The sequence below is a fragment of the Hippoglossus hippoglossus genome, chromosome 16, assembly GCF_009819705.1.
Source record: "Hippoglossus hippoglossus isolate fHipHip1 chromosome 16, fHipHip1.pri, whole genome shotgun sequence".
In the NCBI taxonomy this organism is placed as follows: Eukaryota; Metazoa; Chordata; class Actinopteri; order Pleuronectiformes; family Pleuronectidae; genus Hippoglossus; species Hippoglossus hippoglossus.
In genome coordinates this window covers 7744817-7763351 of record NC_047166.1, presented here as the reverse complement: position 1 = coordinate 7763351, position 18535 = coordinate 7744817, and the positions used below count along the sequence as shown (strand labels likewise).

General features: G+C 43.2%; 1 protein-coding gene across 7 annotated transcripts in view; it reads right to left on the bottom strand.

The window, feature by feature from the left end:
- Window positions 1-70: 70 nt before the first annotated feature.
- Window positions 71-18535, bottom strand: part of cadm4 (cell adhesion molecule 4) — a 146848-nt gene continuing 128383 nt past the window's right edge. For 3 of the 7 annotated variants that reach the window (XM_034612011.1, XM_034612010.1, XM_034612016.1), the window contains exons 5-9: window positions 18415-18505; window positions 13557-13729; window positions 6936-7049; window positions 3266-3394; window positions 71-1993 (exon numbers count right to left, since the gene is read on the bottom strand). In XM_034612011.1, the coding sequence (XP_034467902.1) occupies window positions 1884-1993; window positions 3266-3394; window positions 6936-7049; window positions 13557-13729; window positions 18415-18505 (617 nt within the window). In that variant the 3' untranslated portion in view covers window positions 71-1883. Of the gene's footprint in view, window positions 1994-2184; window positions 2264-3265; window positions 3395-6935; window positions 7050-13556; window positions 13730-18414; window positions 18506-18535 lie in introns of all 7 variants that reach the window. The other 4 variants (XM_034612014.1, XM_034612013.1, XM_034612012.1 and 1 more) reach the window with 3 other exon arrangements.

The window sequence follows — 18535 nt, the reverse complement described above, 5'->3', positions numbered from 1 at the left end:
TCAAAAACAGCATCTGTTAATTACATAGTAAAATACACCCAAGAAAAAAAAAACAGCCTGATACCGAAGATGATTTTTGGAATCTTTTTTTTTTTAATTTTGTCGTGCTTTGTATCTTTCCCCTATAAAGAAATAGTTAGCTATATATCAACAATGACACATGGACTCTAAAATAAACAAGAGTGAAAGACAGGAGAAGAGACGACTAGGCACAGGAGACGAAGAGAGAGAGAAAGACTGGGAGAGAGAGGAAAGGTAAGAGTGAAAAAAGACAGCAATTTCTCTACAGTAGAACCAAAAATAAAAATCATGGGAAGTGTACATTTCTTCAACATTTACAATTATAATAATAACAACAGCAATAATAATAACAGTAACAACAATCATAATTGTTCAAATAATAATTATAATAATTAATAAAAAAATCAATAAGACCTCTGGTTTTTTTTTTATTCTTTTCTTTTTTTCTTTAAAGATCACTGGACAGTAGTTTGTTCGGCTTTGCACCTCTATAGGCTAATATTCTGTGTTAGTATAGTTGCTTCATAATGATATTCAATAGTAAACATTTTTCTTATTTCTTAAAAGTTTCATTTTATGTTTTAATTTATGTTGCTGTTCATTTTTTATACAAATAATGAATTCAGAGATATGTATACTTGTTCTGTCGATGTGTTCACTGTACGTATGAATGTGTGCATGTATCTGCATGTGTGTGGTAGCATTCAGGAAAAAAACATCCACCCATTTCCTATTCCCATTCATTCCTTTTGCTATTGCTCCCCTTGCCCTTCTTAATAAGACTTTTAAACCTTTTTATCCTCTTAATGACATTCTAAAATAATTAAGCTTTTCTTTAATGCCTTAGCAAGTCATATTCCTTTCTTCTTTGTCGGGAACGCAGCCCAACACTAATCCTTTCATTATTAGGAGCCAACAATGGAGGAGCGATTGAGGGAGCGGCGGACAGAGAGAACAAGAGATATAAGGGAGAGGGAAGAGGACGGTAACAGGTGAGTGGAGAGGAAGAAGGAGTAAATTAATTTTCCTCACTACTGCAGCGAGAGTGAAAATACAAGTTATTGGCAGATCACCCAACAGGGGAAAGCAAAAGAGGACAGTTAGCTTGTTCATAAAGTATGGATCCTTCCCGGGACTCTGGGCTTACACACTCCAGTGTTGTTATGGAATTATATATGAGCGACGCTCTGTAGGCAAGATGCTTTGGCAATTTCTACAAAATTTCAATTTTCTAGCACCGGCTGCTCGATAGCTCCTGGTCAACTCTCCCCGGTTCCCCCCCCATCCCTCCTCGCACACTGGCTGCCTCTGTCTCCGCAGGTTAAAGATTGAGCTTTGTGAAATGGTTTTCTCCAGGCACGGAATTATAGCAGTCATCTGCCTCTAATTCTGCTTCCACTTTGGTGGCTGCACGGGCGGAATGCCAGTTTTCTTTGTGCTCCCTGCTTCCCTCTCGATCAAAATAATTACGGCATAATTCCGTTATTGCCTACATGCACCTCACCCTCCCTCCCCTCTCCCCCCCGCTCGCTCGCTGGCTCCATTCCCCCCCGGTTTCTCCTGCTTACATTATATGGCACATTCGTTAATGGCTGGTGGGTCTATAGGCTCTCGCTTTCTCAGTCTGTCTCTGGGTCTGTGTGTGAGTGTGTGTGGAGGATATGGGCTGGAATGGAGCAGGATGGACTGGCTGTGTGCGGAATCTGTATACAGTCGTTTTTCAGAAGGCTGCCTGTTATGGCGCATTGTGTACAAGTGTGTTTGTGTGTGTGTGTGTGTGTGTGTATACTGTATATAAGGAGGGAGACGGGGAGGGGGAGGGATGGAGGGCTGAGGTCAGAAGAGAAGGGGACTTGGATGGGCTACAGTAGGTACTCCTTCTTGCCCTGGCTGGCGTCATTCCCATTGAGGAAGGCTTCCTGCACCTCACCATGTTCATCCAACCCACTGGCCTCATGGGTAAGATAGGAACCTGGATGAAAAAGAAAGAGAGAGAGACACAGAGAGAGAGAGAGAGAGAGAGAGAGAGAGAGAGAGAGAGAGAGAGAGAGACGAAGAGGGAGATCGGAGGGGGAAGGTTAGTTGGCAAAGCGTCATGATCACTCCAGTGCCATGCAGCATTATCAAAACAATCAGCACAATATATATTATTGAGTACCATACCTGTGAATGATTAATTCATTAGTTAACTGATTGTTAGGTCAATACCAAGCAAGAATAGGCTCTCGGGTACGATACGAGCCTACCAGTGGATATTAAAAAAAGGTAGGGGGGGTGGATGTGTGAATAGGAGAGACAGAAGAGGAGAGAGTAGAGGTGGAGAAGACAGTAGAGAGAGCACCAGACAGGGAGGGAGGAGAGATTGGCAGAAAAGGGTGGAGGGAAGGTTAGGTGCGCGAGAACAACGGCACGTGCATCACTCAGAAAACCCATCAAATACATTTGAACGCCCCGCAGGTTGGTATGATTAATGATTCGGTGCCGTGCAGGTTACAGAGGGTGAGAACCTCGCAAGTCATCTTCCTGCCGGAGTGTCCCTTCACTCCAGGGGTGAGTGACACTCTCATTCTCCCTACCAAAGAGGTTGACTGGCGTGCTGACAGTCACGGCAGGCAAGGGACAAAGCCCTAATGGCCCTGTCTCAACACTGATTGGTTGTAATGGCCCTGTCTCTGCGCTGATTGGCGGTCAAGCCATGCAGAATGTTAACTGACGGCCTGTCTAGCCATAGGGTAAGTAATGGCTGTTTGCAGCCGGCTACACTGTTCCAGGATCATTTCTTGGCAGCTGCGGTGCAGTCAAAAGGCTGCCAAAGTGAGGGCACTTAAAAAGATAGGGAATGCAGGAAGGCTGCTTTTAATAGATGAACCTTGATACACTAACATATAATCATAAAACATAGGACCACTCCTATAATTCCCACCCCACCCTATCTCTGCCACTATCCTGGCCAAGGTCGTCCATCACGGGCCGTGCCCGACTGGAGAGGAGCATCCCATCCTGATCTGCTTTGAGCTGACAATTTTACACCTTCAGTTTAAAAGATTACTTCGAAGAATCTGGCAATAGCTGGTCTCCAGTGATTTTTTTTTTTTTTTTACGGCAGAAATGAGAAAGCATACCTGTGAAAAATGTGATAAAATATTCTGAGTGCCAAGATATGCCTCCTGCTTGAGAGAGAAACTTTTGTGTAACTCGTGTGTGTGTGTGTGTGTGTGTGTGTGTGTGTGCGAGTGTGTGTTACCTTTCTGCCGGACGGAGCACCAGATGGTGACGATGAGGACACAGATGACGGTGAAAACCAGCAGTGCCAGAACACCACCTATCACTGCGTATGGCACGGCGCTGTGAGTCTCCACCACTGCGCCAGGATCTGGGAGGAAGAACAAGAGAGAGGCGATTAAAAAACGTGTGTGAGGCTGGAGCGAGTGGTGCAAAGTGAAACTATGGAGATAAAGGGAGAGAAAATGGAGTCAAAGATCAAAAATGAAATAAATAAAAGCGAGAGACAGAAAGTGCATTAAAAACACCAGTGTGGGAACCCTAACCCTGTGGGAGAGAGCACATAGGAGCAAGAAGAGAAGTCGATATCTTCCACCCAACTTACATTATCACCTTTCATCGCGCCCCCCCGCACAGAATGCCAGACAGTCATATTGGGTGAGAAATGAGGAGAGAGAATAAAGAAATAAGAATGTCAGCCTGTAAAAACCCCACTCCAGCCAAGCACCTGTCAAGAGAACAATGCATTTTGAATGAGGGGACTTTCAGCGTGTTTACACGGCAGGCAGCGCAGCGCTGGGAAATGGAATCAAACACTTTAGCAAAAGACGAGTCCAGAGAAATAAAAAGATAAGACAGACAAATTAAATTCTCTGACATTTTTGTAATATAAAATCGCAGCAGTGGTTATGTAGAAGTTATTTGGTTGTTGTTTTTTAACCAACTTTACAGACTGATTTAAAGTAGAAAAGAAAAAATACAAAAACAGAGGAAAAGGAAAAACTGTAGGTTAGTGATGCAATGATTAGTAGATGAAGCAATTAATCAAATGACGGACAAATTTCAATAATTGATTTTCGATTTAAGACATTTATCAAGGAAATATGCAAAATATTTACTTATTTCAATTTTGGCAAACATGAGGATTTACTGCTTTTCAGGATTGGTTTTATATCAATTTGAATTTAATAAAGTAATATAAATCACCTGAGAACGCTGGTTAATTGTGATGCAAAGTTTTCTGTATTTTCTGACATGGACTAAACTATGAATCGATAAGTTTCAAAACTAATCAACAGCTCAACTGTTTGCTGCAGCCCTTCATAGAGCAACACTTAAGAAACAGATTGGGTTCATGCAGATACTGTGCAGGTCTCTGTGCAATTTCACCAGGAAACATTATCTGACAAAGCAGGCGATTGAGTTCAGGGATACAGAGAAAGAGACAGAAACGTTTAGTAAAGTACAAATTAAGATAATCTTTGAGTCTGCACTTAAATACTGAGACTGAGTCCAAGTTGCTGACGATAATAAAAAGCCTCTTTTTTTGATGGCGCTGGCGGGGTGTTGTGTAAGAGCTGGTGAGGCCAACAGTGGGCAAGAACACTGCGTTATTGATGCAGCTCCTGGAGCGTGACAGAGCGGATTTAAAACACATATCATTAATACAGTGCTAACATATAAGATCAGGAGAGGAAAGAGAGGGTGATGGAGGAGAGGAAGGAAAGGAAGAGACTGAGCCTACCTGGTCCCATATAACAAAGTATATTTCCTTTCTTACTTAGGGACTTTTTTCATGTATCTGTACTTTAATAAAGTAGATTTACTTTTACCTTTTACTCCACTCCATATATCAGCATATACGTATTTACTCCACTTAATGTTTACAGAGCATTGTGTTGCATGATCATATTATGTACAAAAATAATGAGATGGGAATTGATCCATTGATCCAATCAGAGTGACCAGGCAACATTAGACCCGCCTCCTGCAGCAGCAGCATCACTGTTGAACAGAAACATCTGAGATGGATTTGGAAGAGGCCTCCACCACGAGCCATAATGATGTAGTAGATGGTGGCATTAAGGAATAGATCAATTCAGCAAGTACTTTAACGTTAAATACTTTGAATATATTCAAAGCAATACTAGTAGTTTTTATACCTTAAGATAACAGCTTCAAAATCATTTTCATGGTACACAAACTTGTCTGAAGTTGCTTCAGCACTCTCTAACTTTGACTTACTTTTTACTACTTTGACTATATACATTATGTGGTACTTTTACTTTTATATTGTTGTTGATTCATTTGTACTTTTAGTAAATGTTTGAGTTCTTGCTCCACCACTGCTGATCCACATGATCAACTGCCGGCGTGTGTGTGTCTGTGTGTGATAAAGTTTATACCTGTGCATCTGCAGGAACACTGATAGGATCAAGCAGAAGGCTCAAGCAATATTTCAGAGGGAAATGAAAAAGCAAGCACTCGGTTCTTAATCCACTGGCACCCAAAGCTCCACACAAAATGACTGGCGGTATCAGAAAAGAATGTTGTTTCTCTCAGGAGCCCCTCGAATGACACATCACCATCGACCAAATGTTCCCCAAACAGTTCAACCCGCAGCTTTTATGACTCTCGATGACATCTGTGCCCAAGCCCAGCAGGTGAACAAGCTCCAACCGCCACAGACGGCCGCCACAGCTGTAGCAGAAGAACAAGAGGGATGCTGTCGCTCCCTTTGCTTCATCCCTTCTTCAAGGAAACAGAGAGCGGCCGAAGGTGTGGAGATAAAGAGGAGATACCATGACTGTGTTAGTGTGAGTGTATGTATGAGATAAATGGATATAAAAAGGGGAAAGTGTGTTTTATATGCACGTGCACACACATTCTACTACTTCTATCTTAGTGAGGATTCTCATTGGCATAGTACATTCCCTAGCCCCCCACCCTAAACATCCAAACTAAATGCCTCACCCTAACCTCGACCTATTTCTAACCCTTAACCCTCAAACAGTCCTTGAGGATTTCACTTTCCCAAAATGTCCTCACTCTGTAAGGTCTATGTTTAGAATGGTCCTCACAGAGGTATAAGTACAAGTACACATGTACGCTCGCACATACACACGCATGCACGCACACAGTCGCAGCAGTGTCACACAGTTTCTTTCTCCTGCTGCGTAACACTCCTAGGATTAGACAGCTACCGAGACCCCTGCTCTCTCTTTCTGTCTGTCCATCTTTCCTTCAGTCTGTCTTTCTTTTTTTACATCTGTCTGTCTTTCTATCCTTCTGTCTTTCCTTCCTTCCTCCCTTTACCCTTTTTCTGCACGTGTGTGTGTGTGTGTGCAGATAAATATGTTTGTGTAGCATCTTCTTAGTCCTCCAGAGGCCGGTGTCAGTCAGTTAGAGGTTGAATGTGCTGCCAGTTCCTTAAACTCTTAACACAGATTCATTAATAGTACCCACCAAGCACCAAGGGACCCACCCCAAACCACACACACACACACACACACACACACACACACACACACACACACACACACACACACACACACACACACACACACACACACACACACACACACACACACACACACACACACACACACACACACACACACACACAAATGCTGACTGGGCAATGTGTGTGTGTGGGGTGCATCAAACAGGCAGTGATAAGAAAGCGAGGGAGAGTGGGTGGTTGTGCATGATGCATACCCAAGTGTCTGCAGACGCACGTACGCTCATGATGCAGGGCAAAGGAAGGTTGCAGCAGAAACAGGGTGTGCACAGGCCACCTGAGAGCCATCAAATGAGTTGGGGAGTAGGAGACACTGAAGGAGAGCAGGAAAGGACGAGGAGAGAGATGGAGTGTGGCGGAGACAGAATAGAAAGGTGTACATGTGCGTTACCTTCCGGGTCCAAGGCCAAGCTGGGTGTTAGGAGGGGTGGGGTGATGGAATGGGAGGTGATATGTTGAGTGGAGGTGGGAGCGGGAGGGACCGAGGTAGTGACTGACACATTATCTACAGACAGACAGGGAATGGGATAACACACACACATACACAAATACTATTATCTACAACATGCAGTGACATTTCCACACAGGCATTATTGCAGGGTTTTATAGCAAAGTTACTACTGCACATAAAACAGGAAGGGAGCTTTATTATAGCTGAATATTAAAGAGGCTCTGGTTCAGGATCCTGCTTGATAATCAGTGGACGACTCGTCTCTTCCAGTGAGTTCAGATAAGCAGGCACACATGTAAAACACATTAAATGGAAGAAAGACTTATTTGAAACACGCTCTTCAGCAGTTGAGGCCGATGCCATTTCACTACCAGAGACAAATGTTACTAATTATTTCCCCAAATTGAATGTGCGAAATGGAATCGATCTCGACCCCTGACAAGCGATAAAGACGGCGGCCAAATGAAGTTCTCCGGAGGATCTCTGTACACCGGCTGCTGGGGTTAAAAAATGTTTACTATGGGTGAGACATGCTTTAAAACAGCGTCTGAGGAGAATTACACCTGGCAGACTGACATTCATCTACGAGGCAAATGGAATGTATAGGAGCACGCTCTCCATCACTGACACACTTTCTGTGGTACAATGGCAGGAGAGACAAAGACATTGCCTGTGACAGATGCATTCCCAGTGGAACAGCGTCATGCAGGGACTGTCTCATTCAGTGCTGAACAATAGCTTGGATCTTGACACATTCTCCAAATCAATGGCTGAGGCACAATGGTAGGTAGAGAGGTAGAAGGAGACAAGTTCCTATTGCCGCTAAAGACAAAAATAATGGCTGAGTGTATGTGTGTGTGTGTGTGTGTGTGTGTGTGTGTGTGTGTGTGTGTGTGTGTGTGTGTGTGTGTGTGTGTGTGTGTGTGTGTGTGTGTGTGTGTGTGTGTATGTGTGTGTGTGTAGGAGTGAATAACATGCCACTTCATCAAACAATCTATCAAAAACCACAATGTACGACAAAGTCTACGTACTCATCTAAGGACATACACACGTTAACATACACACAGCTTTTTCTTTTAAATATATGAAAGCATTCGCACACACACACACACACACACATACTAATTATTAATTGCCCACGCAGAGATATACTCTATAATATACTCACAAAAGCTTGCAAACACACACACCACACGCTGCCCTTTCTGCTCAGGAGTAATTTATTGGTAAGTATTCCTCCGTCTCTTCCCTCCCTTTCTCCCACTGGCCCTGAGATCATCAATCTCTTTTTGCACTCTTCTTGTGTCAGCACTATACCTCCCCTCTCCCCCCTTCTTCTTCCTTTCTTCAAGTTCTGCCTAGGTCTTCTTCCCTCTGTAAAGAAATGTACATGATGTATATTGTGGAAAAAGGGGAGTTTTCTTGGAGAGAAAAAGTGAGAGGGAGAGGAGCAGGTAAATCGCACCAGTCAGAGAGAAAAGAGAACTTACCCTACAGTTACCTAGGTGTGTGTGTGTATGTGTGTGTGTATGTGTGTGCTGATGCTCTCTTGTACAGTATGTTGCACGTGTGTGTGGACATATGTATGTGTGTGTATGTGGCTGTCAACTGAGCCTAAGGCCTGAGGATTAATGGCCGGGGTCGCTGCACTAATTAAGTGGACGCTGATGAATTTCTCTTGACTATCCCGGACAACCTAAAATAGTTTTTCCTCACTAATTCTAACTTTTCCTTATCTTTCCACCACCATCTCTCGCTTCTCTTAAACCAAGCGCTCTTCCCTCACTTGCACCCCCCTTCCCTCCCCTCTTTCCCTTGCCTTCATTCGACTACTTCTCTAGTTTTATTCCTCAGTGACTACATTACCCCACTGCCTCTCTTCAACTTAATTAAGGGGAATGCTGTACAGCGGTCGTTCTCTTGGCCGATAGCGTCCTTTTTCCCCCCACATCATATTGTTATTCATTAACACTATATGGCTGCCAATCAGGCACACAGCCCATGTTATTTCCAGGGATGGATGTGGCGGCACTTGCGATAATGACGTTTCTCCTTGTATCTAATTCTTGCAGAAGTGCGCCTGAGGATACTGCGCCACCATTTTGGACGAGGCCCCTTACGCTTTCATGTTCACTGTCTCTAATTATAAGGGCCTTGCCCAGAGCAGCAGTGTCTCCAGTTGTCAATCAGAGTGCGTCAGCGTTAGATGTTTGGTCAGAGGTTCACCGCCGAGGCTGTAAAGGCCAGCGCTGATTGTCTCAGACACCGACAGAGGCGCAGTGTCATGTGTTGAGGGAAAGAGAAGTGAAGACTTTTCTTCTCAAACAAAATTGACTCGGCTTTATCTGCGTCTGGCTTCCTCTGACACCTTTTTTTTTTCCATTTTCATTCTGTTTTTGAAAGTCTCACTTCATTAAATGGTTGGTCTGTGTTTTTCATTCCAATTACCCTGACAGCTCATTACAACAGTGGAGGAGGCCGAGAGTAATCCCTGGTCACCTAGTATCCTTCTTCATCTCACATGTATCCATCCTTTCATCCCTCTATCACTCTCCTTTACTTTACATGAATCTCTCTATAAAACTATTAGTTTCTATGTTCTTACCTTTGCTTACTGCCTGAAATATTCACACACAGTCATATACACATGCAAAAGTTTATTGCATATATGCAAACACTAACAGTTCTCTCCATCTCTACCTCTATCTTCCCCTCCCTCCATCTCCCATACTCTCTCATGCAATTCAATTCTAATGGGTTTTATTGGCTTGGCGATTCATCTGAGTGCAGCGGCTCACTTCAATTACATAAGGGAGCCCTCCGGGCTTTCAGCAGACAATCAGCAGCATTCTCCTCCCTCCAGTCACATGCATTTACGTGCACCTTCATGTATATACACAAATATAAAAAAATCCAATTTCTCCTAAACAATGGTGGCAGAGATGAAATAACCATCAGAGGGCACATTCATTTGGAATTGTGCAGATTGTTGTGTGTATGTGTGTATGTGTGTGTGTGTGTGTGTATGTGACTTATTCAAAACAATTCCTCCACTTTACATCATTAGTAACTTTCTGAAAGTTGCAGAAAGTTAATTTCATTTGCACTAACTCATGCACACACCTACTCGCACGCAAACAAGAAAGGTCTCACATTCTTCACTAAATCATAAACTCATTTAACTGCATGCACAACACACTCTCTCAGACACACACACACGCACACACACACACACACACACACACACAGAGAGTTACATGTACACACAAGTGTGACCAGTTAAATAAACCTCAGCTTCAATCTATCACGTCTTTGCCTCGGCCCGGGCTCCCTGGTGACTTTTCTAACTCTGTTCTCCTTCTCCAGAACTAACCCAGTGACAAAGCCCCCCCCCAAAAAACACCTGCAACAAATTGGCAGCCACTTTTGCACGTTTGTGCTCGGTGCAGACCCTGATGGCAGATAACTCTCACAGAGGGAAGGCTGAAACGAAACGAGAGAGCAAGAGAGATGAGAGAGCGCCGGTGGTTTTTCTGCACCTGCGATAAAATGGTTTATTTTCTGCTGACTCATCCTTTACGACACAGTCCTCCAGCGCTCCCACTTTTCCCCCTCACTTCCACTCCCCCAGTGCACCTTGGTATTCCCTCTGGTAACAGTGTGGGAGCCAACTGAAGTGACAGGCAGTGGAACTGAACGTTAACCTGCGTTCAACCTCCATCGTCCTTCTATCTGTCTTTTCATACCTCCCTCCCTCGCTCACTCACCCCTTCTATCCATCCATTCCAAACCCCCCACTCAGTCCGACTGATTTCTCCCTCTGCCCTTTTCCCAGAAAGCAAGGCCCTCTATGAGTAAAGAGACTGAACTGCAGCTGAACCGAGAACGAATGGCAAACATGGTGGCAAGGTGAGAAAAAGTTGAAAGGGTGTGGGAGGAGTGGAGAGGCGGAGAGGAAGAGAACAAGAGGCGTAAAAGAGGAGAGAACAGCTGGCAGAGTAAAAGAAAGCAAGGATGTTAAGGAATGGACTGGGGGGAGAACAGTAAAAAGGAGAGAAAGGAAAAGAGAGATGGAGAAACAAGAGGAGCAAGAGAGGAATGAGGCTTTATCGTCTTTCTCTCACTAAATCTTCAGAAGTTTGTTCAAAAATAAGATATTATTTTAATTAGATAATTATTATTATTCTCTATTTGAGAGTTATTATAAGACAGCTACTGTAATAATGTGGGTGCTGGAATGAAAGAAAGCACACAGCAGATATGTGTTAGAGCGATGAGTCATCTTAACATATTTTACAGCTCGGGATCATATTTATTTTTGAGTATTGACTGATGAACCTATTTAACGATATTTGATGATCAGAAACTAGCACTTCAGCAACACTGAATTGAATCATCCACGGTGGTTTATTTGCATCGACAGTGATGTGGCTGACACGCAGTTTGCAGTTATGCAACATTTACATAGACAAGCATATCACTGGGAACATTATAGTCTAAATGCAGTGACTTTCAGCCGTCTAGAGATTAATATGATGGCTGAATCAACAACTCTGAGCTCTTTGAGATAAGGTGCGAAACAATCTGCCCAGTGGGGGGTTACTTTTTTCTTTTTGAAATACAGCAAACCACCACTGATACGGGGCTACAAGAGGAGGATTTAAAAACTGATTGCTGTAAATCCATGGTGCAGAGCAGAGGGGCTGTGCCCGGCTTATGCTGGTTATGTGGATTTCTGGTCTTTTATGGATTTTGGTCAAAGCTAAATTCTTTACTTTAAACACACCCCAAAAACGAGAGGATTAGAAGAGGAAAAAAGGAGCGATAAATCAAATTAATGGCCAGCACAGAGCGACATGAAGAAGATAAATGGTGAAATGTGGGAAGGAAGAAATGGCACGGAGAAAAACAAATGAAGGCACCAGCTAAAAAATGGTGATGCAGAAAGCTGAAGAAGTGGGAAAGAGACAGAACATTTGTCTACAGAGGTGGCGACGCACAACAAAGCTCGACGTATCGAACCTTCTAGGATGGAGAAGGAGAACGAGAGACAGAGGAGGGGAGAGAGATGGGGGAGTGGGTGGGTTTGTCACCTTTCATCGTGCCACTGTTGCCACCCTTGATGCCTGTGGAAAGCTGCCATTATGTGTGCCGTTTGATGCTCGGCGCGCTTGTACATGAGTGCGATTGTTGATTGTGTGTGTGTGTGCGCGCATGAGAGAGAATGGGAGTAGTGTGATGGATAGATGAGGGGGCGCAAACCAAAAGCAGTCTGAAAATGTTACATAAGATTTCATGTCTTTATTCCCTCCATCCACCCATTTCCTTCTGATCTGCAAATCAGGCACAACGGTGCAATGACACGGGCTGCCAGCAGGGGGGTGTAGATCAAAAGGGCAAACCTGCCGAGTGGCAGTGGTGTACATGCAATTAGGGCAAACCACAAACGTATTGGATGTTGTAGAAGCCTCTAATGATGAGCTAGCATTGCAATTAAGCTTTGCTGCTGTTTCATTAAAACCTCACTGTTCTTATTTTGTTCTTATTCAACTGCAGCTTTACTCAGTTGTTTAATATGCAGATTAGATGACATTTACAAAACAGGATCCTTAAACTTGCTTCAAACTCGGAGCCAAAGTTTGTCACATTTCCCGAACAATGTGGCGCCGTCACCCTCTTTGAGCCACGGGGTGCAGCCTATCTGGGTCAACCTTCATTACGAATTTAGCCGCAACACTGAATCTAGGAGCAACATCTTGCAAAACTTGTAAAACCTAACAACAAAAAGCCCTTAACCCGCTATCTTCCTCCTGCTCGGATGCATTCGCTCAAATCAAAGTTAATTTGACTGAATTTTAACTGCAACAGATGTTGTTTATAGCCAACTGTTGCCATGTAAAATCCAAAAATCAGGCAGATTCAGCAGTGTGTGTTAATGAGTTTTCTGATTCTCTTGCGTGTCAGCTTGTATTATGAAGTTGTGAAAACATCTAGTATCTTTATGTATTGCACTTTAACTTGTTCTGAATTCCTTTTAGAGAGGAGTGGGTCACAGGGGAGATGATAAATGGGTTCTTTACGAGAGGTAGCCTGAATAATGATGTTGGTGACTAGTATCAGAGCACTGTGGCCAACATCCTCCTGTGGGATCAATACCTCTGCTGACTCAATTGCACAGGAGGTTCAGCAGAGGTTTCCTGCTGTGTACCAAATCAGGAAAACAAGAAAAGCTTAAAGACAAATGAGACAAGCGTCAAGATTTAATGGATGTGTTGCCTGGTGCCAGAATAGCCAGACTCCAAAGACACTGGGAAGATAAAAAAGGATCAATAGAATTCAAAAGATTAAAAAAAGAAACAACAAACATTATCAAAACACAAGGACGAGAAATGTAACAGACAAAAGATTCAATGAACGTGAAATTATTCAGAACACTTGACAATTGACAACATGAAAACAACAAAGGAAAAAGATCAATTGGAAAAAAATATTTTAAAAGTAATGGTGGAAATTCTGAGAAAACTTTCAGCAAATAATTAACCGGTAGCCATGGTTACTCACCATACACCAGTAGGGTGTAATGATCGGCGGCACGTCCGTAGTTGTTCTGGGCCTGGCACAGGTATGTCCCGTTGTGTGATTGGCTGAGACGGGAAATCTGGAGGGTGGGGCCGGAGATCTCTGCCCTCTCAGGTAAAGTGTCATTAATCTTTGACCACTGAATGTTCCTGGGCCTGGTGGACGCAACAAGAGAGAAAACCAACACATCTAATAAACCGATTGGCTGGAGATTTGTGACATTCAGAAAACACTTGTTTCTAATGACACCAGTGGCTGTTCAGTGAACTGGAGTCAGCTTCCAGTTGCCCACACTTGACATAACACACATTGAATTTGATTGACTGGAATCATGTTGATCTTTGAGGTACCTGAGGTTAATAGTTAAACTATATTTGAGACTATAGAATATACTTGACTCTCCAGCTCTGGCACAGCACTAAATGGATGAGTGAAGATAGGTCTGGTTATGTGAGACTAATGTTAAGCATTATATCTTTTTTCCGCTCGCTAAGTAGCACGATGGGCTTGAGAAGTTAAACTGATCCATTCTCGCTCGATGATAAAGTGACTGCACATAGAGACTTGTGATTAGTCAGCGGTGCCAATCACTGCTCGTCTCTCCTTCACTGCTCCGTCATATAGAGCTAAATTAGCTGGATGTTAATGCTAATGTTAAGAGAACATAACACACTTCATTATCCATCTGATCATTTAAATCACAACTCTCATTTTGCTGAATGGATGGGTTCATGTTTCAGCACAGTCTTTTTATATTGTCAAGTAATGTCATGCAGGGGTCCGACAGTGGGTTAACAACAATAATACTCAATTAACATTGGTTATGAACAGTTGATAAGAATGGGATTGGTAATATAAAAACTGCATATAATCCCATGAAATCTGTAAAGTAACAGGTTCGAAAGAATATTAATTTGTTTGGTGTTGGGAGCTTGTCATTGACACACAATACAGGAAGTGTAGGTCTTAAAGCCTCTATTCAGGAAGGCAGTGGTTTTGTTCAAAATTAGAGGGAGAACTTGAAGTAAAGTAAATTTGAAGTAAAGTAAACTTGAGTTAAATTAGATGTTGTCAGTAAAGTTTACTGTGTCTAACAGGGTGTAATTGATAAAGTTTTTCAAGTAACTTGCCAAACACTGAAAACCAAGCGATTATTTGAAAGTCTTGCAAAAGTCTGCAACCACTTTCCAGGAAACCTGAAGTGCTGAAGGGTTGAATGAGAAAGTGAAGAGAGCGATAAGGGTTTGAAGCATCAACAGGAGAGGTGAGCAATGAGGGTACAGGAGCCCAAGGTTGACTTAAGAAGAAAGAGTAAAAGAGGTTTGGAGAAAGAGCCAATGGCAACAGTGGACTGCGTCCTGACAGATAATGAGGAGTCAGAGGGCAGTGATGCTGTGAAGGGGCTGACAGGAAGGAGAAGGGGCCGATGATAGAGAAACAGAGATCAGATATGGAGACTGGTGGAGGAAAACTTAAGCGGCAGGAAAGGAAAAGTGTTACTACAGGTGGAGGAAGGACTGAGGGGAGAGGAGATGGTGTGATGGGAGATGAAAGGTTGGAACAGACAGACAAAATAAATTGGTCATGAAAGATGGGCAGGCAGAGGAAGTGCAAGGATTACAGAGACACCATGGTGAACAAGGCTGTGTGTGTGTGTGTGTGTGTGTGTGTGTGTGTGTGTGTGTGTGTGTGTGTGTGTGTGTGTGTGTGTGTGTGTGTGTGTGTGTGTGTGTGTGTGTGTGTGTGTGTGTGTGTGTGTGTGTGTGTGTGTGTGTGTGTGTGTGTGTGTGTGTGTGTGTGTGGCTGGGTGTCATGGCTCATGCCACCCTGGCCAGATTACAATTCTGACTCATCTGGGTTCTAATCCCTTAGGAAGTCTAATTAAACCCCCTGCTTGCTTTGTCCCACACACACTCACACTCTATGTGCACACACAAGATCTGCCTCTGCCCCTGTCCCTCGATCACACATATGTGCATACATGTAATCTCACACATGGTAAATCCATTGAATGCTGACACGCAAATAAGCAGACGATCAAGCAAAATGACAAGATATTGTCTCCGTGTCTTATAATAACAGACAAACAATGACTGTCGCCCTTCACTGAAAGGAAGTGGCACATAATTGGTCATTAATGCTTGACAGGCCGGTAACAAGGGCCAGAGAGCCGGCGTGTGGGAGACAAGGGACTGTTGTGGATTTGTGAGTGTGTATATGCAGTCCAGCGTGAGATGAGGGTCAAAGTCCAGAGTGGACTTACGCTGCCCTATCCCTCACCGTCACACTCATGCATTACACACAAATAGACACACACAGCTTCCTCAACCAGCCGTTCCAAAGCTTCAGCGCGGCTGTAGCCAATACGCGTCTCAGCCAGTCTTCACTGAGGGATTTCTCTAAAGTCATCGCACACACACCAACACGCATGCACACATGTTGGCTGCTTTACTGGGGAGCTTTAGTGGACTTGATGCCCACAGACAGATGGACCATCTCGGGGAGGGTTTAAGAGCTTAGGACCCAATACCCTTCTGGAGAGTGCACAAAGGGCCGTGAACACACTAGAAAACCGGCTTTGGCTCTTAAAGTGTTGACTGCTGATTGGCTTTGGTGGCTCGGCCCTCAAACACATACACGTTTATAATACGTCCTTATTTACACTCGTTTTCTTGTGTCCTTAAACGCCCCCCCCCCAAGGGAAATACTCGGTCTCAAGGCCTTTTTCGTCTTTGTTCTCCGTGTAATAAAATATGGATCAGGTGGTTTTTATCTTTTATCCATCAAACATTGAGGGTTCCATCTTTCACCCGGCACAAAGCAGCTCCCAGCCTGAATAGCAAATTTAGTTGCAACCACCTGAGCCCATTTTGGTTTCAAAATTAAGTGTGGTCAGCCACAATGGCGGTGCTTTGTTATCTTAAAGGCAAGTGAGTATGCTCGGCGTTTTACACACACAGATGATGATCTGCTCTTGTGGGACGTGAAAGTGACCATTGTCTCCGTTTGCTTAATCTAATCTTGACGATGTCTTAACGCTCACACCTACATGGAAACGGATGGACCCCTCTGTCCGTACCCTCTTTGTGCACGTCTTCTGAAAACAAGTTAAACTGGTGGAGCAGTACCACCAGAAATCAGAGAGGGCGGTGTCGTCAAAAGTTCAAGAAATGTCAGCAACCTTTTGAGGAGATTCTTCGCGACTTGGTAAGAAAAATACGCATCTATGGGATGTTACTTCACCTGGCCACGTTTGCTTTTGAGCTACATTAACACAACTTCCTCCATCACCATGTTCTCTGAGACTCTCGACTCTTCACCGACCTCTAGTGAAAATATTGCTAAGCAACCAGGCCAACGTAAAGGATGTATGGAAGTATGTGACGGTTACATTGTTCGAAATGGACGCATCTGTTTTTGTGCGTAAAGCATAAGCCTGATGATCTTTAAAACATTTGACATTTTTCAAATTAACATTAATCATTTTTCAAATCAACATGAATTATTATTATTATTCATACATTTTCTTAGTTTTTTTATCCTCCAAAGAAACTTTACCAGATACTTATTAACCTTACGTTTAACTGCTATGCTCCTAACTCAAGCTTTTTCTGCACTAAGATGAAGAAAGGTGTCCCAGGCAAGTAAAGACTGAGGACAGTGAAAGCGTTTCCCTCCAAACATCGAGCCCTTTAGGTTTGTAGCTACCTACTGTTAATTTATGGTCGGGCCTAAATGTCATCCTCGTAGTGGCTCCAAACATTTGCCCCAGACTGTTTCAATATGAGCATTTACTGGCCTTTAATATAATTTTGTGAAATTTTGTGCTTGTAAGGGCTGACATTACACTTGGCAACCTCCCGCATGTCCTCATCAATCAAAAGCTCTCAGTGCATCCTTAAGCCAATTTGTCAGCACGGACACTGTGCCGAGACAAACCTTTTATACTTTGTGATTATTTTGTCATGAATTCATTACAGAAGGAGAGAAACGCGAGGACAAACCAAAAAAAAAGAGTTTGGTGCCAGCTGGTAAATGTGCAAGTTTGACTATCTTTTGGAAGTGAAAGCTCAATGATGATCTATGATTCCACTCTTCATTCAAATACGTTTTTGAAAAGTGATGAATACAAGAAGTCATGAAACCTGCTTAAACAATGAACTCCATTTTAGTAAAACAAGAGAGCATTCACATTTTAGAGGACAGTAAAGTTTATTAACCAACTGTAGCGTCTAGTGAGTTTTCTCTGGCTTTTTATTATTAACTTTACTTGCAATGAAAATGAACATGAACCTGCAATATGAACCACCTCCTCCATGTTAGTGGATGAGACATGGACAAAACCTACGAAAAAAATCTAAGTACATATTAAATAATTGCTTTCTGTCATTTAGGTAGTTCTTATGAAATGTTCATGTTTCTTCAATTAGTTTAAGTTAGTTATTTGATGCTATGAAAAAAGTGACAACATATTTGTACTTTTAGATTTCTCAGTATTAACTCTTGACTTTTAAGTGAGTGGGTGAATTGCCTGTGCACCCCTGTTCACTCTCCCTCTTGCATGGCGCTTCCCCTTGAGGGACGGATAAAGTACTTTGAATTGAATAATTGGCAGCTGAGTAGGTATCAAGTGTATCTATCAGTTGGACCTCGACACAGTGGCTCCACACCAGGATCACTACTGCTCTGACTCTCATGGCAGCGTTCATATCCAGGATATTTTAGCTTCAGGAGGAAATAGAGAAGCGTTGTCCATCTTTATAAACATTCTATGGCACACACACACACACACACACACACACACACACACACACACACACACACACACACTAAGACTTACAGCGGGTTCCCGGTGACGGAGCAGGTGAGGGTAAGCGAGTCACCCTCTCGCAAAATGCCAGAAGGAGGAACGATTCTCACTGTGGGTGCAACTGCAGAGAGAGAGAGAGAGACAGAAGGGA